Genomic DNA, 25,050 nt, shown 5'->3' with positions numbered 1-25,050 from the left:
CCATCGGGAAGATTAAGCAAGCTTCACATGGTGCTGAGCTAATATGCTGCCGGCGAGGGGATGAAACCGTGATCCCCAGATTCCAACGTCAGTCGCCCTGGCCGCGGCGCCACACCTCTCCCCCGAACCGGTGTGGACTAGGAAAAGGCCTCTCTGCCTTCAGAGAAAAAACAAACTGTGTATATAAAGGGGGCCCAGAGAATTAGATCACTTTTGGGAAACAAGAAGAAACCTTTGCTGAGGAGAGGAACCAGCGATACTGATGAGACTATCCCTAAGCTGAAGTACTGCTTGGGGGATTGGCCTGCAGTGGTTGCCTAACTGCCGGAGAGAGGAGCTTTGTGTGTACTTTCATCAAGGGCTTGAGAAAGAGCTTGCCTCCTGCTGAAGTCTCAGGGACAACAGACTTAACCCACCAGCTCGCCAAGAGTTCTTTGGAAGTACCTGCAGTTGTGTTGGCTTTCTGAGGGACTGTGTGTCGCAAGTAGCTGGAAGCGCGACTCTTGAAGAAGAAACGCGTTGCTGCCACAGCTGCTGTCGTGGCATCAGCGGAGAAGATCGACAGTGCATCAGACGCCGCCGCATCAACTGAGAAGCGTGTCGCCGCCACTGCATCTGTTGCATCATCGCTGAAGTGCCTCGCATCGCCGGAGAAGAGGATCGACGTTGCACCAGATGCCACTGCTTCACCGGGAAGCGTATCGCTGGGCCTGTCGCAGCTCAGAAGAATCGCTGAGTCGCCGCACGGCCGTCTGGCGTGCACGCATAGTGTTGCATCAAGAAGGAGGCACCATCTTTGTTTCTTTGCACTGGATCTTCATCACAGCGCTACTGGTCACATCGCCACAGACGCATCACCTCCTCTCGCAGAGAAGATCCGACGCATCCCCTATGCATCAGTAGGGACCTGGCGCAACACCGTTCTTGTGTGTAAGGAACCGATGCATCACCTTCCCTGCAACACTTTCGTTGTATAGCGTTACCCATACTAAGGTCCATTGAACTCAGTGTCGCATTTTTACATCTTAAGAGAACTAAGCTAATTCTACCATTTCTGAAGTACAGTATTGCGGATTTTTGTCGTTTGGGGTCTTGTGTTAAATCTATATAAAGAATACTTATTTTTAACATATAACTGGTGTGGTCTCCATCTATAGTGTTGTCGCTGGGTTACTGTATGTGGTCACAAATGCTTTAGACACTGCCTTTGAGATAAGCCTGTCTGCTCGTGCCAAGCTACCAAGGGGGTGAGCAGGGATTATTTTAGGAGTGTACCTACTTACCCTAACTATAAGCAAGGGTCCCCATTTGGTCAAAGGTACCTACCTCTGCCAACTAGAGGCTCCCAAATCTAATACACATAAAGTATATATGGGACACATGCTCAATAAACACATGTGCAATACGCTCAATCTATTGAGCCTAGCTCCGCATTTCCTACTGTTGCAACAGAAGCATTTGGCTGCGCTAGTGCCTTCTCCAGTTTATTCACCCAGGGGGCCGGCGGAATTCAGTGATGGCGCTCACCAAAATAGCAATTAACTGAGCCATATCACTCGGCTAATGCTGCTCCTCGTGCATTAACAAAACACACAAACTGAGCCTGAGCACACCTCTTAACAATAATGTACAACTTCGATAAATCTGTCGGTATCTATAGCGAACTGTTGAAAATTAGTACGTTTTGGTGAACATTATCTGCGCCATCTTGCCTCTTCCCCTGATGCCACACTTTTGTCGTGCGCGCCCGCCATTTTCTAAGATGCCCCGATCAGAACGAACCCTTTTGCATGCCGCTGGCCCCTGACATAGCCCTTCGCCTTCACTAAGCCTGCACGCTATCCACCCCCTGCTTGCACCTGCCTTGAGTCATAAACCCCTCTTCGGCGCTGCTCTGCCCCAGGCCCTCATCCTGTTCCCAGCGCGACACCTCCCTGCTTTCCTTTCATGATCTCCGGCCCTTAGATGCAAACCCCTTTTTCCCCGTGTGCCCGTTTTGTCCTCCCCGTTCCCAAGCCGACACCCAGCTCTGCCGATACCATCCTTGCCCCTCCCCGTACAATAGAAAGCTTCCCCCATCAAAGAATCCCCGGGTTGATCAAAGCCCCCACCCCATGAGATCCGATCAAACCCCCCACATTCCGTGAATCGGCGGATTATCCAGCTGCGCGATGCTCATCACCTGTTGTGACTAGGGTGGGGACTTCAACTGTAAATGTGTGTGGGAACGGGCCCAAAGGGGAGTTCCGAGAATGTCTTTTCCGTACATCAAAGCTTTAACATGTATGTGTAATCTACAATAAAGTCATAAATGTGTGTATAAGAGGCCAGGCCTCAGGAATACAGTTAGAGCACCTCAGAACGATACCTTCTGTCCGTTTCGTTGTGTTCTCCTCCGGAGAGAATAAAAACCCTTGTTTCCTGCTTTCCAGTCTCCAGCGCCTGCCTCTTCATTGATTTAAATAACTAGAGGGTCACAGAGGCAATACTGCCGGGCAAATATCGATTGTCCCCGACCCGATTGAACTTTTTACAATTGGCGTCCCAAGCGTGGGGCCCATCAGCGACTCGTGGATCCAGTGGGAGAGGTCCCGACGACAGAGTGAACGACTGCAACGATCGGGAGAGCTCTTGCCCAATAGACCCTCGTCTGGCAGCCGATCATCCGAACTTCACTAGTTCCGAACAGACCTCTCTCGAGTGATCTACGGTCCTGACTGGGAACCATCAGGAGTGCCGTGAGAAATACGAGAAAAAGAGGACGATCGGGCGCTGGATTCGGAAGACAAGAAACTGTCCATGCGGTCCGGGTAAGGTCGTGTTACCACGACAAGTTGCGAAAAATTTGCTTGTTTGTTTGTTCAAAAATACTAGTATTGCTCTGTTTATTTTTATTTGGAGATTCACTGTCTGCAAACGGAGAAACAACAGGCTCTCTCTCTCTTTGCAAACAGTGGAGGATAGGTAGGGTAGCAGCCGTGCTTATTTTTTTCTCCCCCACTCAATAATTGCTTGAAACTGAACTGTTGTTCGCAAACTATTGTTTCCTGGAGATTCCCTGTCTGCAAGCAGGGAAGAGACCACCCTTTTTGCAGATAGTGAAAAGGGTAGGTAACGCAGATCTTTGCGGACCTACTCATTCTCCCCATTGTTATTTATTGGTCGTTTGGTTTTATATTTTTTTTTGATCCATGAGGTATTCACTGCCTGCAAACAACGTTGAATAGAAATATTCTGTACGGTCTTTGCACCTAGTGATAAGATAGGCAGTGCTGACTTTTTAGTCCCTCGTTACGAGCCGTCATGTCTGTCTTCTCCCCACTGATAAATAGCCTGTTTAGTCCGGACCGCGTATTAGAGGTGGACCATATAGCTCCATTAGAAGGCACCCCTAATAAGGACATGTTCATAAACTATGGGTTAGTCACCATAGCCTATAATAAATTATGGCACAGGTATACCGAAGAGAGTCAAGACAAACAGTGGCCACTGGCAGGATCCTTTGACCTTGATAAAATAGAAACGTTAGAAATAGCCCTTCGAAATAATAAGACAACGCCAATTATGCTCGACAGTCTCGGTATGTGGCGCAGAGAGGCTACGAAACGACAGAGAAAAGACGAGGATAAACCAAGTAGGGAAATATACCGACAGGACAACCCCAGGACACCGCTACCCACAACTTATCCCCCGACACTATGCAAAGGACGACCAGACTTAGGGTCAGACCAATGCGCTTTTTGTAGGTATGTCGGACACTGGAAAGCCCAATGCCCGACTCTACTGAGCGTGAGTAAAGGCAAAGGGCCGACAAGAACGACAGACCGACAGTACGAGAAAAGGCGCGAGACAAAGAAGAACCCGACTTACATAGACAGACCAGACAGAACCACCACGTTTGATTATGCCCGATGGCACAGATTTCGCCAGGAAAATCTCAGCGGCATGCTCACGTTCTCCTAGGTCGGGCAATGTCAAGACGGGAACCCAGCCTTGTTTAAAATTCACAGACGGAAAGAGATAATTATGACCAATAACTGTTTTTATATTTGTCTTGGGTCTTTGTATGTCGTACTTGTACTGTCCCCCGTCTGAGTTTGTGTGTATGTAATGTGCAAATCTGCGTCATCCCTCTACACGTGTTTCCGTGTTACTCGACCTCTGTTAGCAGAAGCTTAGCATAAAAGCAACCTGGAAAGAAAGAAATGGTAAAACAAAATCCGTAGACCATTAATGAACTTGAACTTTTAATTTAACACAACAAACAAGGAATAATAACGATAAACTGTAGAAAATGAGTCAAACAGAACATTCGCCCCCCCCCCCATTCTGGAACCTTCCAAAGTAGGGCAGGGTTACGGCTACGCCCAACCAACGGCAACCCATATAAGGCGAGCCCGGCCGCCAACTCTTGGTCAGGAAATCTTAACGTATGGGGGAGCCGGAGGAGAGGCAGGAGCCCGCAGCCTGGGCATTTGCAGGTAGTCCCGCCACATGTCTCCTTGGCCGGCCGCAACGGGCCTGGAAAGACTAAGGTAGTCCCGCCACATGTCCAGAGGAGAACGAGGCACCTCTTCCTTTTCTCTTCCGTCACAGCCGCAGCAGTCCTGGACGGCGGGATGTCCTGCACGTACCTCCACAACAATTTGTCCAAGTTGGGCTGGGAGGGAGAGGCGACGCGGACGAGCCTCTCCCACCTCCACCGGTAGGAGGTTTCCCAGCCCCCAGCCCGACGCCGAACACCCCCAGTCAGGCGATGGTGCCAATACTTCCACAGCACCGAACGTACAATGGTGGCACCCCAGTACTTGCGCAGCACCGAACGTACAATGGTGGCACCCCAGTACTTGCGCAGCACCGAACGTACAATGGTGGCACTTGGGGAACACCGGATGTGGAGAGGCCTTCATGCGGGGCGATGAAAAGGAGCGGCATGGAGTACACCGGGAGAAGGAGACGATGCGAACGAGTCTCCCTTGCCCCCAGGTGGGGGCATCACAGCCGCACCCCAGCCGAACGTCCCGCTTTCACAAAACAGGGACCTCTTCCTTTCACTCCGAAGGGTCTCTTCCACTCTTGCAAACTCGACGAGAGTGGCCCCGGTAGGGCCTCAAAATGGCGTCTGGGTCCGCTGGAAGGTGGGCCCCGGCCACTAGAGTAACTTTGACCAGCAATATAACTCGAACATTTGCCCTCTGGAGCACGAGCCCCCATCTCCGACAGCATCTCCGCAGCCTTGAAGATCCTACAAGGGTCCCCGGCGGAACCTTCGGCCTTTGCAGGTTTCCGGTAAGGGACGGCTGCCTTGATCGCCAACGAAACAAACATGACATTGCCACACCTTCTGTTAGCGTGAATTCTAGAACTGCCGAAAAGGACTCTGGTCCAAACTGCCAGTAATGGAAACATTTCCCCCTGATGCTGCTTCCGGACTGAGCCGGCCCCGCCCAAAATGGCGCTGGTATCAATCGGAACTTACGAACACCTCGTGGTGTTCCTTCGCACCAATATAAACTTGATGTTCTGAGATTTTATATGATCCTTTGTACACTTGGCTAGAAAAGACAAGGAGAACTCACTCGACGAACAGTATGAAAGGATCCCCGTTACAAATGTTGATCACAAATGTACAATGTATTATATTTTTATAACTGATGTAAACCCCATTTACGACGCACACGTACGGTATGCATATAGGAAATCTGATTACAACTGTTATGATTATGCTTCTAAATTATGAAAATATATGCCCCCGAACCCCCAGCCAATTAATAGACGTTTTAGTCTCTTACAAATGAATGAGTAAAACTTTCCGATGTTTTTATTGCTGCAAACGACACCCCCCACTGTACGCACTTTAGCCATTGCCACGACCGGCCAAATACGACCGCACCCTCATAATCCATATGCTGAAATGATTTTGCAAAATAAAGTCTTTGAAACTATGGACGGGTATTGCATGCTTTATTTTAAAAAAATATGGGATGGGTGGGAAAGTTCTTTTCTGTGCACCCTACTCTGCTCTCTCTTTAAGGTTAAAAGAAGATGGTTGCCCAGCCCTGGAGGACGGATCGGATCGACAACACGACACTCCGCCTTCAAGGTACGCGACTGACTCATGAACTCTCGCGTAGAGGAAGACCTTGACTTCCAAGGATGGGTAAAACGAATGGTGTAAATGAGGGAATGTAAAAGGAGGGTGAAATTAAATAATGTAAATATTATAAAGTACAACGTTCCAAAGTAGCAGGGACCCAAGAACCGAAGAACCTTAGAACGCCACAGCGTTGAAAGAGGTTTAAGGACCCCGATAGTGAGATACATCCTTTGACTAGATACCTCGCACTAGGCACCTCTGGTTTCCTTTTTATGTTTCCCCGCACACGCCCTACATGAACACACTACCCCCCCCGACTCCAGAAACCATATCCCCGGGGACCCTGCCCCAAGGAGGAAAGACGAGTAAGAGGTAAGTAAAGGACTTATGAATCCATGTATTTGAATGCGCGCGAATGCTGTCTCCCCCACCCCCCCCCTTTTTTCCTCCTTCTGCAGGTTACATCAGAGATTACAGCCGAGGTGTGGCGAAGATCTGAAGCCTTGCCACGTCTAATACACGAAGCGGACTAGCGCCGCAAGGTGGTGTCTAAGCACGCCTGCAGACTACTCACGTACCGAACAAACCCGAAAAATTAGCACAACCTGATAAAAAGTGATCACCCTTAAACCAGACCGGACGAATGAACCCATGTCACGTATGATGCGAAACTATGAAGGAATGTGTGTGTGTGTGACTGAGGCGTTGGCCCAACTGGTCGAAGGACCGAGAATGCGAGAAAGTGCGACAACATGGTACCTCCTTTCTTCTTTCCTTTTTCTCAAGGCACGTCCCCTCTACCCTGTCTAATGCTCAAACTGCATGATTACAAGATTCTAACGCAGACTCGTGAATGCCCTTTACTGTGTAATGCACTAAATAGCCTTTCTTGAATACACTGCCACCCTCTCTGTTGCACGTGTACTATTTAGCCTGCCGTTGCACTCTCTCTCTCTCTCTCTCTCCCTCTATTTTTGCACTCCCACTCTTCCGAGTGGTTAGCCCCGAAATTGGCAGACTGCCACCCCTAGCACCCCACCTAATTGGCTTCAAATACCGTCAGTATTTGCACAAAAACTTGTCTTTAATACAATCACCCTGAGACCGCGTCATTACCTCTCCTTTTCCGCTAGAAGTCAATGAACCCAGGTTGGGCCGTAAGGGAAAGGACAGGTAAAACGACAGAGGTTCCCTAATCTGACCCGAAAATAAGGGAACTACATGTCAACGGCTCCTATAGTATAAGACAAGGACCTCAGAATACGCGACCCTCCCCTCCCCGAATTGTCGCAATACCCAAACCGGAAAAATGACCACCCCCGTTACCTCCCCTGTATATGTCCCTGGTTGTTTCCCATAAAACCCCTGTCCTTCCTAATTAAGTAATCGGGCTGTAAAAGGTTACGTAGGACCCAGAATGATGTTTTACAAGGTTAACAGACTAGTTCAAGGTAAAGAAATCATCGAAATGAACCCCGCAGTAGTTGCAAAACAGGATGCACCGATAGAAAGGAAATGTTTAGCCATGTTCGTCTCTCAGCAAAATACCTGTGTAGTACCATGTTGACGACTCACTGCACCCTTTTGTAAATGTAAAACTCTAGAGAACGGCATATCTTCGCCAGATTTGTCTCACAAGGGTGGGTTACCATCAGATGAACTGCCATGCCTGTAATAAATAATTATGAAGGAAAGTCATAGTAAATCCAACAGAACCCGTCACCAGTCATTCATATGCCAGTTGTGAACACTAAAATAACGGGCATTTTTCATTCTTTGCCTGGAGCTGGGAGAGAAATAGACTGTCTTTTCAAACTTGTTTAAGGGTACTGCTGTTGGAGGAGAAAAGGACCGGATGTGGGAGCACGAGGCCCGACTGCAGACTAAGGAACACCTGCGACATTAGCCAAGGCGAGACCACGACTGAAAAGAGCTGCAGGACGAGGCACTGTTTTCGACAACATGAGAAGAAAGGGTCGACCTGATGCCCCTGCTCGATGTCCAATGCCTGTCGACAAGTCCCCGCTCTCTGAATTCGGTCACACGCCCGCCTATTTGAAGTCTCTCGTTCCCCTAGTTTGTTCCTAATTTGGCCTTGCTCCATCCCCCTTTCCCTCTGACCTACCCTATGGACTGTTTTGTACGCTCTTCTTCCATCCGAACTTTCTGACAATCACCTCAAAGGACACAGGGCGAAAAGGACCTTTCCGACCAGAAACGCGAGGAAAGGGTCGTGCCCTGCAACGCAGAACTTAGAACAGAGCTGGACTTGTAGCTCCACCGCCGGTGCTCAACAGCGCCAACGAAAGACCACAAAGAACAATGAGAACTCGTAAAACTTCGAACATTTGACATCCTCAATCACCGTTTTTTATGCCTCATTTCTCTCCCAGCCGCCATTGTATTGATCCTGCTCCAATCCGAATCTGAAATATGTATTAACCTGCCAGTTCACGTTATGATATGTACTTGCTGCTCGCCGTTTTTGTATTACATTCCTATGACTTTCCTGCTGAACAAGTTTATCAAAGTTTATCAAATAGGCCCGCCTCCTGAAAACTAGAAAAGTTAAAATGTATCGTTTACAACTCTTTTTATCTAGGGTTCCTACCATTTTCCTTCTCATGCCCACCACAATAGAACCGAGTAGAAAATGAACCAGCAAGATGTCTTGAATATGTTAAAGGGAGGACTGTTGAAAATTAGTACGTTTTGGTGAACATTATCTGCGCCATCTTGCCTCTTCCCCTGATGCCACACTTTTGTCGTGCGCGCCCGCCATTTTCTAAGATGCCCCGATCAGAACGAACCCTTTTGCATGCCGCTGGCCCCTGACATAGCCCTTCGCCTTCACTAAGCCTGCACGCTATCCACCCCCTGCTTGCACCTGCCTTGAGTCATAAACCCCTCTTCGGCGCTGCTCTGCCCCAGGCCCTCATCCTGTTCCCAGCGCGACACCTCCCTGCTTTCCTTTCATGATCTCCGGCCCTTAGATGCAAACCCCTTTTTCCCCGTGTGCCCGTTTTGTCCTCCCCGTTCCCAAGCCGACACCCAGCTCTGCCGATACCATCCTTGCCCCTCCCCGTACAATAGAAAGCTTCCCCCATCAAAGAATCCCCGGGTTGATCAAAGCCCCCACCCCATGAGATCCGATCAAACCCCCCACATTCCGTGAATCGGCGGATTATCCAGCTGCGCGATGCTCATCACCTGTTGTGACTAGGGTGGGGACTTCAACTGTAAATGTGTGTGGGAACGGGCCCAAAGGGGAGTTCCGAGAATGTCTTTTCCGTACATCAAAGCTTTAACATGTATGTGTAATCTACAATAAAGTCATAAATGTGTGTATAAGAGGCCAGGCCTCAGGAATACAGTTAGAGCACCTCAGAACGATACCTTCTGTCCGTTTCGTTGTGTTCTCCTCCGGAGAGAATAAAAACCCTTGTTTCCTGCTTTCCAGTCTCCAGCGCCTGCCTCTTCATTGATTTAAATAACTAGAGGGTCACAGAGGCAATACTGCCGGGCAAATATCGATTGTCCCCGACCCGATTGAACTTTTTACAGAACGTTCATTCCTTGAATGTGTTTCGAATGCCTTTTGAATGTCATTAACAAAAACTGAAATTGAATGGCATGGTAAGCATAAAGAAAATATGTCAATTATATTATCGTTTTTAGGATGACTTCTCAAACATGCATACGTCAAATGCGTAGTGCAAACAGCTTTGCCAGTGATATGTTTCTTCATGCAACAAAGACATGCTGTATTGTATTCTATTGCTGATGTAGTGTGGAACTGTTTGCTTTTTATCCTCAGTGCTGTGACCGCTGTGGTGCTACGTTTTATCCTCAGTGATGTGACCGCTGTTGCAGTGCGGAGGGATGCCTACGTGCTGCGTTGCTGTGAACTGCAAGAATGAGAGTAACTCGTCAGCGGTGGATGAACAAGGCAGACCCGTCACGTTGCACCCGTGAGTTTATGAAGTTCATATCTGCAGCACAGTGGGACTGAATCATTGGTTCATTAAATCTAGGGTTGGTGCTGTAGCTAGAACGTGGTACGAGATGTCCGTCTGGTGACTGACCTTTAGCTCAGTCTTTGGGTCCGGTGCAGCACTTGCGAACTGTCAGGATGTCGTTTGCCAGTGCTACAATTGTGGAATCTCTGGATGTAGGCCCCGGCTGCACTTGTGAGCACTCACAACAAGTGACAAATACTGCATTTGTGAGCTCAGGATGTAGGTCGGGGGCTGTGATTATTAGCTTCCAGGATGTGGCTGACAGGTGTATTTGCTTTGAATTCTTAGGATCTAGAGTTGGGCGTTACATGTGAAATCCCAAGATGTAGGTCCTCTGCAGCTCCTCTGAGCTCTCAGGATGTGGATCTGGTATTAGAGCTCTCATGTTTCAGGATCTATCGCCACAGGTGTGCCCTTGTTCCCTGTAGCGTTGTCTGCTGTGACCGGTGTGGGGTTTTGACATTCATGGCCACATTGACATCTGTTGCCTTAGCTGTGCCTTGGAGACCTCTAGAGGTGTCCTAGCGCCTGAAATGTGGTGTTGCTGTTTACGGGCTTGACCCTGCATTCAAGGCACTGGACTCGGTGCCTGGAGCAGGACTGTGATGTGACCTTTGATGCTACAAACGGAGAAAATGAAATATGATGGATGGCGATGCTTGAATGAATCTTACCCACTTGTAATTTCTCTAACCCATTCCTTGAATGCATTTCTTGGTCTTTATACCATCAGAGATGATGGGCACCTGCCATATGCAAAGATTGTTTGACACCTCTCAGCAGGGTCCATTCAGCCTGAAGTGCGGGGCCAGTTCCCCTCAGAATAGGAACTCCAGCAGCCCCAGATTTACCCGGCCTTATTGGGCTTCGAATTATGGGACCCAAGTCTGGACATTCCTACTCCCTTGGGGCGACTCACCGCTGGCAGTTACTGCAAATTGCATCAAGTTCCATTGGTTGTGCTCTGTGACATTCTAGCAAGAAGTTAACGTTTTGCTTATGACTGCTCCCTTCCTGTAATGGCCCAGACTGTCTAAAATTGACAGAATGGGATGTGCACTGACTTGCGGACAGCAGTCCAGTCTTTTTCAAGTCTCTGCACCCTCCACTTTTGTGTTGCCAAGTGCTTCACTTAAAGTGGGTGATCCCGGACATGGGTTCGTGCTGTGCTGTAGAATCTTGCGCTACTCCCCAGAGGCAAGGCCCCAAAACTTCTTACATTTTCCTGGGCTCTGTGTGTTCTCGTTCAGAGGGGAGATGGCCGAGCAGTTTCGTCTTCACTAGTGTGCTGTCATCTGTCTGCTCATTCTCCCTCACGAGGATTCATCCTGTTTCTCTGTCTTTCTCTCAGATTCCCGAAGGACCCTGAGTGGCGGGAGCAGTGGACCCTGGCGCTGCATCGGAAGGGTCCTGGTGGCATTCCCTGGAGACCCTCTCGTTTTAGCAGGCTGTGCTCGGCACACTTCACGGAAGAATGCATGGACCGGGCGGGGCCTGCTGTACGCATACGGAAGGGCGCTGTCCCAACACTGTTCACTCTGCGGAAACGCCTGAAGGTCAGTACGGTCTGTGACAAATGGGATGTTAATGGGTAATTGATAAAGGACAACGACTTGGACCCCAAAGGCAGATAGGTGAAGAGGGTTGTTCTAATGCTAAATGCATGAAGGTCACTGTCTCCGTCACAAATGTGCTAATGTCTGTGTGAGTTTTAAATACCCTTCAGCCTGGAAGATTAGCGGTACTATTGTAAAAGAAGAGCTGCATGTTCTGGTCCTCGCTTACTCTTATGTGTGTGCACAGCGCTCCTTTGGTCGTATCCTATCGTCAGGGTTCCCACCAGTTGTTTCCACGGGTGACCTCTTTCCATAGACCGGAGAGGCTTTTTCCATGTGTGGATTTTTTGCGGTCTGTGGCTTTTATTAACTCTGTTTCTCCCTTCTTAGGGTAGAGGTGTCTGTGGTGCCTGTCTGTTTCTCAGTTCTCTGGCTCCTTACTGGGTCGTGTGAGCAGGTACCACCCACACTGATTCTTTTCCAACCTCGTACATGATTTTTATTCACAAGACGCCTAGCACAGCCACACAGCAAGCGTTCCCTTCAACATACGTAGGAACTCTGTCTTCTACAAAGGATTGAGCTTTTCTACCCCTCCTCGCCACCACTTTTGAGGTCCAGAAACATGAGTCTGTGTTCCTTTCTTGCTAGGACCCTAGCAGCTGTACAGTCTACCCTTCTGCTGGTTCCTGCGCTAGCCGCTGCTCGCATGGGCCCTAGCAGTCGTGCAGTCTATCCTTCTGCGAGTGCCTGCTCTAGCCCCTGCTCGCATGGGCCCTAGCAGTCGTACAGTCTATCCTTCTGCGAGTCCCTCTGCTAGCACCTGCTCGCATGGGCCCTAGCAGTCGTACAGTCTATCCTTCTGCGAGTGCCTCCTCTAGCACCTGCTCGCATGGGCCCTAGCAGTCGTACAGTCTATCCTTCTGCGAGTGCCTCCTCTAGCACCTGCTCGCATGGGCCCTAGCAGTCGTACAGTCTATCCTTCTGCGAGTGCCTCCTCTAGCACCTGCTCGCATGGGCCCTAGCAGTCGTACAGTCTATCCTTCTGCGAGTGCCTCCTCTAGCACCTGCACGCATGGGCCCTAGCAGTCGTACAGTCTATCCTTCTGCGAGTGCCTCCTCTAGCCCCTGCTCGCGTGGGCCCTGGGTCGTATAGTCTATCCTTCTGCGAGTGCCTCCACTAGCCCCTGCTCGCATGGGCCCTAGCAGTCGTACAGTCTATCCTTCTGCGAGTGCCTCCTGTAGCACCTGCACGCATGGGCCCTAGCAGTCGTACAGTCTATCCTTCTGCGAGTGCCTCCTCTAGTCCCTGCTCGCATGGGCCCTAGCAGTTGTACAGTCTATCCTTCTGCGAGTGCCTCCTCTAGCACCTGCTCGCATGGGCCTTAGCAGTCGTACAGTCTCCTTCTGCGAGGGCCTCCTCTAGCCCCTGCTCGCATGGGCCATAGCAGTCGAACAGTCTTATTCTTCTGCGAGTGCCTCCTCTAGCACCTGCTCGCATGGGCCCTAGCAGTCGTTCTGTCTATCCTTCTGCGAGTGCCTCCTCTAGCACCTGCTCGCATGGGCCCTAGCAGTCGTACAGTCTATCCTTCTGCGAGTGCCTCCTCTAGTCCCTGCTCACATGGGCCCTAGCAGTCGTACAGTTTATCCTTCTGCGAGTGCCTCCTCTAGCCCTTGCTCACATGGGCCCTGGGTCGTATAGTCTATCCTTCTGCGAGTGCCTCCTCTAGCACCTGCTCGCGTGGGCCCTGGGTCGTATAGTCTATCCTTCTGCGAGTGCCTCCTCTAGCCCCTGCTCGCATGGGCCCTAGCAGTCGTACAGTCTATCCTTCTGCCAGTGCCTCCTCTAGCCCCTGCTCGCATGGGCCCTAGCAGTCGTACAGTCTATCCTTCTGCAAGTGCCTCCTCTAGCCCCTGCTTGCATGGGCCCTAGCAGTCGTACAGTCTATCCTTTTGCGAGTGCCTCCTCTAGCCCCTGCTCGCATGGGCCCTAGCAGTCGTACAGTCTATCCTTCTGTGAGTGCCTCCTCTAGCCCCTGCTCGTATGGGCCCTAGCAGTCGTACAGTCTATCCTTCTATTATATGAAACTTGTAACGCGCTCAGCTTACCCGGGGGCATCCCGGCGCGACAGACCAAGAAGAAGGAAAGACTCGATTACTCACTACTGTGGAAACAAGTAGGTCTTAAGAAGTTTCCTGAATAGTAGGATCTTGGGCTCTGAGCGGATCTTAAGGGGCAGAGAGTTCCACAGAGATGCCACCTGTACCGAGAAACGCCTGCCCCCAGTCCGAGCTCTCTTAACTCTCGCAGATCGCAAAAGATGTTGCTGGTCCGAGCGCAGAAGACGTGGAGGTTTATAAGGACGGGCCATATTAAAAAGGATGGGGGGGCCTTTGCCATGTAGAATTTTATGGGCCGTACACAGCGCCTTAAATTTCACCCGCTCCTTAACAGGGAGCCAGTGAAGCGCTTTGAGGGCCGGGACAGCAGACTGCCTTCTAGGGATCTCCATCACGATTCTGGCAGCTGCGTTTTGCACCTGTTGGAGAGTTTTAAAGGTCGCTTCGGGGGCACCAAGAAACAGGGCATTTCCATAGTCAAGCCTCGAAAGGATTAAACCACGCATCAAAAGCTTCTTAGCTGGATCCGGAAGCAGTGGTAGCACCTTTCGGGCTGACTTCAGTAGACCGAAGCAAACCCCTGCAGTCTTCCTGGCGTGAGTCCTGAAGGACAGATCTTCCTCCAACCATACTCCCAAGGACTTGATCTCTTTCTTGGGGGATGGTGGGTCGCCAAGAGACCGGGGCCAACAGCTGGCAATAATGGAGGGACTGGAGTTACCCAGGAGCATCAGCTCAGTTTTTCCTCCATTGAGCTTAAGAGCCGAGTTGGACATCCACTGATAGACATTGGCCAGGCAGTCATGTAATACATTGGGTTGCTCCGCCAGCTGAGTGAGCCCCACCACCAGCTGAGTATCATCAGCATAGCTGATGATCTTCAGCCCCGAAGGGGCTACCACTCGTTCAAGTGGAGTCATGTATGCATTGAACAAAGTAGGGCTCAACGATGAGCCCTGCGGGACTCCACATTGAAGAGGGAATAGGGAAGACTGCTCTGCCCCTTCCCAGACCTGGTAGAAACGGTTGGAGAGGAAAGATCCCAACCATTTCAGGGCCGTCCCTGAGACACCTACCTCTGACAGGCGTTGGAGGAGCACCTGATGACTCACGGTGTCAAAGGCAGCACTCAGGTCAAGGAGGATCACTGCCACTGATCCTCCAGAATCAAGAGTGCTCCTTGCTTCCTCCACTACCGCCAGCAGGACTGTGTCCGTTCCCTGGCCGGGACGGAAACCAGTCTGGGAGTCTCCCAACAGGTGGTTGGACTCAAGATGGTAGGACAGCTGGCGGTTAACCAGCTTCTCGGTGATTTTAGAAAACCCCGGCAGAAGCTAAATTGGCCTGAAGTTGGTCAAGTTGGCAGGATCTAAGCCTGTTTTTTTCAGTAAGGCTTTTACTACAGCCCTTTTCCATCTCTGAGGGACTATGCCATGCGAGAGAGAAAGATTAATAAGGTCGGTCAGCGGAGCTGACAGAGTGCTAGCCACAAGTTTTAGATGTTTCATAGGCACTGGATCACTCGGAGATCCACTCTTCATCTCCAACAAGACCTTTATGACCTCCTCTTCCGAGAAGGGGCCAAAGGAGACCAGTTCGGTCGGACAGCTTATTGGGCCGGCAGCCGGCTCAGAGATTTGAGGCATAGCGGGCAGAGAGGATAGGATAGTATCTATTTTTGAATGAAAGAAACTAGCCAGTTCCTCACATTTATCTTTAGGATTAGCATGCACGACTGGCGGGACAGGGGCTTTCAAGAGTTCTTTAAAAATTTTAAACGATTCTCTTGGAGAATTGCTTGCCCTCTCAATCCTATCACTAAAGAACTTCTTTTTGGCATCCTTCAGTGCACTTTTATATTTCCTCATCTCTCTTTTATAGTTAGCCCGGCTTTCTTCCGTCTGCTCTCTTCTCCATGCACGTTCAAGCCTTTTGCAAGAAGTTCTACAACTCCTAAGTTCCGGGGTGTACCAGGGGGCAGAGGCGATTCTTCTCTCCCTGATAAACCTCCTTTTTTTAGGAATCGGTAGATCAAGAGAGTTAGTGAGCCAATTGGCCAGGTGTTGATCAGCAATATTAGGGTCATCTACAGGGTCAGGGCGAGAAATAGCTAGCTCTTCAACCCACCTATCAACCGGCAGCCTCGACCAGAGTCGTTCCACAGTATGTTGTCTAGGCACGGGATCACCCTGGTTCTTCAACAACCAGCTAAAAGGAATAAGGTGGTGATCCGTCCAGGGAAGGGCCAACATCTGGAGGGCTTGCAGGTTGATAGTGTTGGCCAGAACAGCATCAAGCTGGTGACCTCTGTTATGAGTGGATCCCGAATGAGCGAGGTGAAGATCAAGTGCACCAAGCGAGCTCAGTAAATCTCTTGCTACAACATCATTGGGGTCCTCAAAGTGAAGATTAAAATCCCCAAGAAGTACAAAATTGCACGAAGCAGCAGCTATTGGTATAATGGCCTCAATGAGAGAATCAACAAAGTTCCCCAGCGTGGCAGGAGGCCGATACAAAAGGAGGCCGGAGATGGAGGCGGAAGAAGATATGCCGAGGGAGAAATGACAGCTTTCAGAGTTGGTAATACCGCAGTCTACAGCCTTGCACACGAATGTGTCTCTATACACGATGGCCACTCCACCCCCTCTCCCATCCGGTCTATCAAGATGGAAGATGAGATATCCCGGCGGGAGAGCACTGACAATGTCGGGACCCGAACACGCGGTCAACCACGTTTCCGTCAGGAATAACACATCCAGACAGTGGTCCAAAAGGAGGGAGTGTATTTCCATCGCGTGACAAGGCAGTGATCTGCAATTAAGCAGAGCCATAGTGAGTGAATTTGAAATCACACAACTATCCAAGACAATGTCTGAAAGCAGTACCCTCAACCCAGTAGTAACGGCAACTAGGCAGTTTAGGTGCGCGAAGCGAGAGCAGTGAGTCCCGTGAATACCTGTGGGGAGGGGCCAGAAGTCTAGATGGATTGAGCAGAGTGGCATGCACTGAGCCCGTCTGTGCCCGGACGGGCACAGACGGGCTTGACTCTGGCGAAACTCCGGCGATATTCCGGCATCCCCGCTGCACGTCTCCGCTGCGCGTGGACATGGCTGATTATAAACCCTAGTCGCCTCCTAGAGAGAGAGGACTAGCACGTACAACCTCTTACCCAACCTAAGATGGCCGCCGGCAAAAAACGGGGACGAAGGGACCCGCAAAGAGCGGTGGTTCCACCAATTAGAGTGCGAGTGAGGGGATATTATTGCAGGTAGGCGAAGGCCAAGGCCAACTAAGTTAAAAGCAGGGTAAACAATTTAAACAAAATTAACACAAATACCAAAAACGGGCTTTTAAAAACGCTAAGAAAGCAGCAATCAAGAGCGCGCTGAGAGTAGGAGCGCTGCTAATGGTGCGCTGATGGTCAAGCGCACCATTAGCTTCTCCTCTAGCACCTGCTCGCATGGGCCTTAGCAGTCGTACAGTCTCCTTCTGCGAGGGCCTCCTCTAGCACCTGCACGCATGGGCCATAGCAGTCGAACAGTCTTATTCTTCTGCGAGTGCCTCCTCTAGCACCTGCTCGCATGGGCCCTAGCAGTCGTACAGTCTATCCTTCTGCGAGTGCCTCCTCTAGCACCTGCACGCGTGGGCCCTGGGTCGTATAGTCTATCCTTCTGCGAGTGCCTCCTCTAGCACCTGCTCGCTTGGGCCCTAGCAGTCGTACAGTCTATCCTTCTGCGAGTGCCTCCTCTAGCCCCTGCTCGCGTGGGCCCTGGGTCGTATAGTCTATCCTTCTGCGAGTGCCTCCACTAGCCCCTGCTCGCATGGGCCCTAGCAGTCGTACAGTCTATCCTTCTGCGAGTGCCTCCTCTAGTCCCTGCTCGCATGGGCCCTAGCAGTTGTACAGTCTATCCTTCTGCGAGTGCCTCCTCTAGCACCTGCTCGCATGGGCCTTAGCAGTCGTACAGTCTCCTTCTGCGAGGGCCTCCTCTAGCCCCTGCTCGCATGGGCCATAGCAGTCGAACAGTCTTATTCTTCTGCGAGTGCCTCCTCTAGCACCTGCTCGCATGGGCCCTAGCAGTCGTTCTGTCTATCCTTCTGCGAGTGCCTCCTCTAGCACCTGCTCGCATGGGCCCTAGCAGTCGTACAGTCTATCCTTCTGCGAGTGCCTCCTCTAGTCCCTGCTCACATGGGCCCTAGCAGTCGTACAGTTTATCCTTCTGCGAGTGCCTCCTCTAGCCCTTGCTCACATGGGCCCTGGGTCGTATAGTCTATCCTTCTGCGAGTGCCTCCTCTAGCACCTGCTCGCGTGGGCCCTGGGTCGTATAGTCTATCCTTCTGCGAGTGCCTCCTCTAGCCCCTGCTCGCATGGGCCCTAGCAGTCGTACAGTCTATCCTTCTGCCAGTGCCTCCTCTAGCCCCTGCTCGCATGGGCCCTAGCAGTCGTACAGTCTATCCTTCTGCAAGTGCCTCCTCTAGCCCCTGCTTGCATGGGCCCTAGCAGTCGTACAGTCTATCCTTTTGCGAGTGCCTCCTCTAGCCCCTGCTCGCATGGGCCCTAGCAGTCGTACAGTCTATCCTTCTGTGAGTGCCTCCTCTAGCCCCTGCTCGTATGGGCCCTAGCAGTCGTACAGTCTATCCTTCTGCAAGTGCCTCCTCTAGCCCCTGCTTGCATGGGCCCTAGCAGTCGTACAGTCTATCCTTTTGCGAGTGCCTCCTCTAGCCCCTGCTCGCATGGGCCCTAGCAGTCGTACAGTCTATCCTTCTGCGAGTGCCTCCTCTAGCACCTGCTCGCATTGGCCTTAGCAGTCGTACAGTCTCCTTCTGCGAGGGCCTCCTCTAGCACCTGCACGCATGGGCCATAGCAGTCGAACAGTCTTATTCTTCTGCGAGTGCCTCCTCTAGCACCTGCTCGCATGGGCCCTAGCAGTCGTACAGTCTATCCTTCTGCGAGTGCCTCCTCTAGCACCTGCACGCGTGGGCCCTGGGTCGTATAGTCTATCCTTCTGCGAGTGCCTCCTCTAGCCCCTGCTCGCATGGGCCCTAGCAGTCGTACAGTCTATCCTTCTGCGAGTGCCTCCTCTAGCACCTGCTCGCATGGGCCCTAGCAGTCGTACAGTCTATCCTTCTGCGAGTGCCTCCTCTAGCCCCTGCTCGCATGGGCCCTAGCAGTCGTACAGTCTATCCTTCTGCGAGTGCCTCCTCTAGCACCTGCTCGCATGGGCCCTAGCAGTCGTACAGTCTATCCTTCTGCGAGTGCCTCCTCTAGCACCTGCACGCATGGGCCCTAGCAGTCGTACAGTCTATCCTTCTGCGAGTGCCTCCTCTAGCACCTGCTCGCATGGGCCCTAGCAGTCGTACAGTCTATCCTTCTGCGAGTGCCTCCTCTAGCACCTGCTCGCATGGGCCCTAGCAGTCGTACAGTCTATCCTTCTGCGAGTGCCTCCTCTAGTCCCTGCTCGCATTGGACCCCAGCAGTCGTACAGTCTATCCTGCTGAGAGTGCCTCCTCTAGCACCTGCTCGCATGGGCCCTAGCAGTCGTACAGTCTATCCTTCTGCGAGTGCCTCCTCTAGCACCTGCTCGCATGGGCCCTAGCAGTCGTACAGTCTATCCTTCTGCGAGTGCCTCCTCTAGCACCTGCACGCATGGGCCCTAGCAGTCGTACAGTCTATCCTTCTGCGAGTGCCTCCTCTAGCACCTGCTCGCATGGGCCCTAGCAGTCGTACAGTCTATCCTTCTGCGAGTGCCTCCTCTAGCACCTGCTCGCATGGGCCCTAGCAGTCGTACAGTCTATCCTTCTGCGAGTGCCTCCTCTAGCCCCTGCTCGCATGGGCCCTAGCAGTCGTCCAGTCTATCCTTCTGCTAGGGCCTCCTCTAGCACCTGCTCGCATGGGCCCTAGCAGTCTGACAGTCTATCCTTCTGCGAGTGCCTCCTCTAGCCCCTGCTCGCATGGGCCTTAGCAGTCGTACAGTCTATCCTTCTGCGAGTGCCTCCTCTAGCCCCTACTCGCATGGGCCCTAGCAGTCGTCCAGTCTATCCTTCTGAGAGTGCCTCCTCTAGCCCCTGCTCGCATGGGCCCTAGCAGTCGTACAGTCTATCCTTCTGCGAGTGCCTCCTCTAGCCCCTGCTCGCATGGGCCCTAGCAGTCGTACAGTCTCCTTCTGCGAGGGCCTCCTCTAGCACCTGCTCGCATGGGCCCTAGCAGTCGTACAGTCTATCCTTCTGCGAGTGCCTCCTCTAGCCCCTGCTCGCATGGGCCCTAGCAGTCGTCCAGTCTATCCTTCTGCTAGGGCCTCCTCTAGCCCCTGCTCGCATGGGCCCTAGCAGTCGTACAGTCTATCCTTCTGCGAGTGCCTCCTCTAGCCCTAGGTCGCATGGGCCCTAGCAGTCTTACAGTCTATCCTTCTGCGAGTGCCTCCTCTAGCCCCTGCTCGCATGGGCCCTAGCAGTCGTACAGTCTATCCTTCTGCGAGTGCCTCCTCTAGCCCTGCTCGCATGAGCCCTAGCAGTCGTACAGTCTATCCTTCTGCGAGTGCCTCCTCTAGCCCCTGCTCGCATGGGCCCTAGCAGTCGTACAGTCTATCCTTCTGCGAGTGCCTCCTCTAGCCCCTGCTTGCATGGGCCCTAGCAGTCGTACAGTCTATCCTTCTGCGAGTGCATCCTCTAGCACCTGCTCGCATGGGCCCTAGCAGTCGTACAGTCTATCCTTCTGCGAGGGCCTCGTCTAGCACCTGCTCGCATGGGCCATAGCAGTCGTACAGTCTATCCTTCTGCGAGGGCCTCCTCTAGCACCTGCTCGCATGGGCCCTAGCAGTCTATCCTTCTGCGAGGGCCTCCTCTAGCCCCTGCTCGCATGGGCCCTAGCAGTCATACTGTCTATCCTTCTGCGAGTGCCTCCTCTAGCCCTGCTCGCATGGGCCCTAGCAGTCGTACAGTCTATCCTTCTGCGAGTGCCTCCTCTAGCCCCTGCTCGCATGGGCCTTAGCAGTCGTACAGTCTATCCTTCTGCGAGTGCCTCCTCTAGCCCCTACTCGCATGGGCCCTAGCAGTCGTACAGTCTATCCTTCTGCGAGTGCCTCCTCTAGCCCTGCTCGCATGGGCCTTAGCAGTCGTACAGTCTATCCTTCTGCGAGTGCCTCCTCTAGCCCCTGCTCGCGTGGGCCCTGGGTCGTATAGTCTATCCTTCTGCGAGTGCCTCCTTTAGCCCTGCTCGCATGGGCCCTAGCAGTCGTACAGTCTATCCTTCTGCGAGTGCCTCCTTTAGCCCTGCTCGCATGGGCCTTAGCAGTCGTACAGTCTATCCTTCTGCGAGTGCCTCCTCTAGCCCCTGCTCGCGTGGGCCCTGGGTCGTATAGTCTATCCTTCTGCGAGTGCCTCCTTTAGCCCTGCTCGCATGGGCCCTAGCAGTCGTACAGTCTATCCTTCTGCGAGTGCCTCCTCTAGCCCTGCTCGCATGGGCCTTAGCAGTCGTACAGTCTATCCTTCTGCGAGTGCCTCCTTTAGCCCTGCTCGCATGGGCCTTAGCAGTCGTACAGTCTATCCTTCTGCGAGTGCCCCTCTAGCCCCTGCTCGCGTGGGCCCTGGGTCGTATAGTCTATCCTTCTGCGAGTGCCTCCACTAGCCCCTGCTCGCATGGGCCCTAGCAGTCGTACAGTCTATCCTGCTGCGAGTGCCTCCTCTAGCCCCTGCTCGCATGGGCCCATAGCAGTCGTACAGTCTATCCTTCTGCGAGTGCCTCCTCTAGCACCTGCTCGCATGGGCCCTAGCAGTCGTACAGTCTATCCTTCTGCGAGTGCCTCCTCTAGCCGCTGCTCGCATGGGCCCTAGCAGTCGTCCAGTCTATCCTTCTGCGAGTGCCTCCTCTAGCCCCTGCTCGCATGGGCCCTAGCAGTCGTACAGTCTATCCTTCTGCGAGTGCCTCCTCTAGCCCCTGCTCGCATGGGCCTTAGCAGTTGTACAGTCTATCCTTCTGCGAGTGCCTCCTCTAGCACCTGCTCGCATGGGCCTTAGCAGTCGTACAGTCTATCCTTCTGCGAGTGCCTCCTCTAGCACCTGCTCGCTTGGGCCCTAGCAGTCTTACAGTCTATCCTTCTGCGAGTGCCTCCTCTAGCTTGTCCTAAATTAGGAGGGGCGAACTGAGCATACAGTCTCCGTGAGAGGGGACTACGGTCTGTCGCCGGTTTCATGCATCGAGCATGCTGGGGACGAATGTATGACATAATATCGACAGACAGAATATCTACATACAAAAATATCGACACAAATATCAATCAAAAATATCGGAGTCATATCTTCATAAAGGTAAGTACAAAAATATCGAAATTAAAAATATCGTTTTTTTAAATGTATTAATAATAATGTAAAAATAATTTTAAAATACATATAATTTAACAAATATTAAATAAAAACATTAAAACATAATTAAAACGAATACATTTACATTTAAAATAAATTAAAAACTTAATAATTTAATGTAATTTTATTTTTTTAATTGCATTTAATTGATTTAAATTAAATTTACATTTATTTTATTTTTACCCTGTACGCCTGTACCCCAAAAAACCCAAACTGACCCTGAACCCTAAAAATACCCCTGTACCCCAAAAACCCCAAACTGACCCTGAACCCTAAAAATACCCCTGTACCCCAAAAACCCCAAACTGACCCTGAACCCTAAAAATACCCCTGTACCCCAAAAACCCAAAACTGACCCTGAACCCTAAAAATACCCCTTTACCCAAAAACTGAAAACTGACCCTGAACCCTAAAAATACCCCTTTACCCAAGAACTGAAAACTGACCCTGAACCCTAAAAATACCCCTTTACCCAAAAACTGAAAACTGACCCTGAACCCTAAAAATACCCCTTTACCCAAAAACTGACCCTGAACCCTAAAAATACCCCTTTACCCAAAAACTGAAAACTGACCCTGAACCCAAAAAATACCCCTTTACCCAAGAACTGAAAACTGACCCTCAACCCTAAAAATACTCCTTTACCCAAAATTAACATTATTTAATTACCAATTAATTATTAATTAACAATAACAATAAAGTAAATATATTAGCACATTAGCTATAATTAATTTAATTTACTAATTAATATTAATTTTCCCCAAATAATTAACAATAACAAAAAATTATATATATTAAAAAATGACTCTAATTAATGTAATTAACTAATAATTACCAATTAATTATTAATTAAAAATATGTGCAAAATTATATTCACTAATTAATATTAATTAATTACTGATTAATTATAAATGTGTACAAAATTATATTAATTAATTAACTAATTAATATTAATTAATTACCAATTAACTTTTAATTAAAACTATTTACAAAACATATATTAATTAATTAACTAATTAATATTAATTAATTACCAATTAATTATTAATTAAAAATGTGTACAAAATTATATTAATTAATTAACTAATATTAAATTACTTCCCACCCTATTCCCCTATAAACCCACAACCCGCTCTAATACTAAAACGCAAAATGTTAACAAAATTACTAATTTTCAAACATACATTTCTAAACATATTTAGCAAACATATAAACAACAAAATAAAATACATAACACTAAACAACAAAATTTCGATATTACTAACATACCTTAATCTCGATATTCTGTCTGTCGATATTATGGCACATCGATATACTATACCATCGATATTAAAACATCGATATTATTGTATATCGATATTTTAATTTCGATATTTTGTCTGACTACCGCTGGGGACAGCGAACCATGGTTGCTTATAGTAATAGGCTTTTTCCGGTGAGACATTAATTCACACTAAAGGACACCTTAATCTGCGGTTTTGCTGCTCACAATGAACCCAGAATCCTGAATTCAGACATCCCGTTTGCTTTATATGTGCGAGGATTGATCGCGTGCCATGCAAAAGTGATACAGTCCTGGAAGCCGACGGCCTGAACCAGAGTAAAAAATGGGGGAGGGTTGCGTCCTCTGGACAGCAGAGGAGCATTGCTGGTGTCACCTAGATGGAGAGCGGGAACACAGACGCTATAGTGAGGTAAGAGGAGACTGTATTTCCTTACAAGTGTCCGGGTCCTTCTGGATGCATTGGGCTGTAAGTTACTATGAATGCAGTTGCCGTAGATGGCAGACTGGTGCCGGCCAAGGCCTGCAGTATCTGTTAGGGAAAAAAATCCTGTAAAGCGCCACAGATAACTCATTTTGCAGTTGACTCCAGCAAAGGTGGGCAGTCGAGGTTTATTCCAGGTGGTAGAGGGGGTTCTAAACATAGATTCGATTTGGTGCTTAAAATAAGTCTTGATAACATCCATGTCCAGTAGTCTACTTTAGAAAAAAAAATTACATTAGTAAACACTTAAAAAGTTCAGATAAAAATAAGACCTACAAAGAATGCCAAAAGGAGTCATGTGCACAAGTGTAGAAGAGAAAGCTAGAGGCACAGACTTCTCTCCTACCAGAAGGTGCATTCAACAAAGTCTGTAGAGTTTCCCAGTTGCCTGGACTGGTGGAGAGCAGGAGAGTTTAGGAGCTAGCTCGAGAAGCCGAACTGCACCTACCAGAATGAACCCGCCTTATCCGCAAGAAGGCGTATCGCACTCAAAGACGCATGTGGAAGACATTGACCGATCGTACCGGAGCCACTAGTTCCCCACAGGTCTGCTGGCCAGGAAGTGACTGTCACCAAGAGCATCATATGGGGCAGAAAGCTGCTCCCAATGTCTCCTCTCTTTGAAGGGGAGTCTACGCTGTTGCTTGTGGACTTCTGATCTCCCTCGGTTCCACCCCAGAAGTAGCTGGTGGCAGTCGATTTTGTTCGGTTTTGGTAGAAGGGTCATGTGCAGTACACTTTATGCCTCAGACACCAGTTGATTGAGTGCAGTATGTGGTCCTCTCCAACCCCCCACCCGCACCATATGCCTTTGTGAGCCAAAGCTTGAGCGTTCACACCATGTGTGGAATGTAGGAGTTAAAGCAAACCCTTAAAGTCTTTTGCTCAAGAATACCCAAGTACAAATATGCTCTTTGCTGTGCTTCTACAGATGGGGGAGGGAGAGATGGTGGGGGGTGGCGCAGTGTGAGGACGGTGATTTGAGGGCAGTAAATCGGCACACAAGTTAGAGCGCTAGAAAACCATATGCACTGTTGTGGAATGTTAAAAGAAAAACATAAGAGCAGTTCAGCAAACGTGAGCAGTGGAAAGATACAAGTCAGCCAATCAAAAGGTTTGTGAAGATGCTATGCTCA

At 50.2% G+C, this 25,050-nt stretch overlaps 1 protein-coding gene across 3 annotated transcripts in view; it reads left to right on the top strand.

Annotated features, from left to right (window-relative positions):
- Window positions 1-25,050, top strand: part of LOC144773668 (uncharacterized) — a 106,165-nt gene that overhangs the window by 14,117 nt on the left and 66,998 nt on the right. For 2 of the 3 annotated variants that reach the window (XM_078658817.1, XM_078658815.1), the window contains exons 2-3: window positions 9,915-10,068; window positions 11,468-11,672. In XM_078658817.1, coding sequence (XP_078514943.1) covers window positions 9,980-10,068; window positions 11,468-11,672 — 294 coding nt within the window. In that variant the 5' untranslated portion in view covers window positions 9,915-9,979. The remainder of the gene's footprint in view (window positions 1-9,914; window positions 10,069-11,467; window positions 11,673-25,050) is intronic. The other variant, XM_078658816.1, reaches the window with a different exon arrangement.

Source organism: Lissotriton helveticus, chromosome 8, assembly GCF_964261635.1.
Source record: "Lissotriton helveticus chromosome 8, aLisHel1.1, whole genome shotgun sequence".
NCBI classification, from domain to species: domain Eukaryota; kingdom Metazoa; phylum Chordata; class Amphibia; order Caudata; family Salamandridae; genus Lissotriton; species Lissotriton helveticus.
This window is presented reverse-complemented; position numbering and strand designations above follow the sequence as displayed.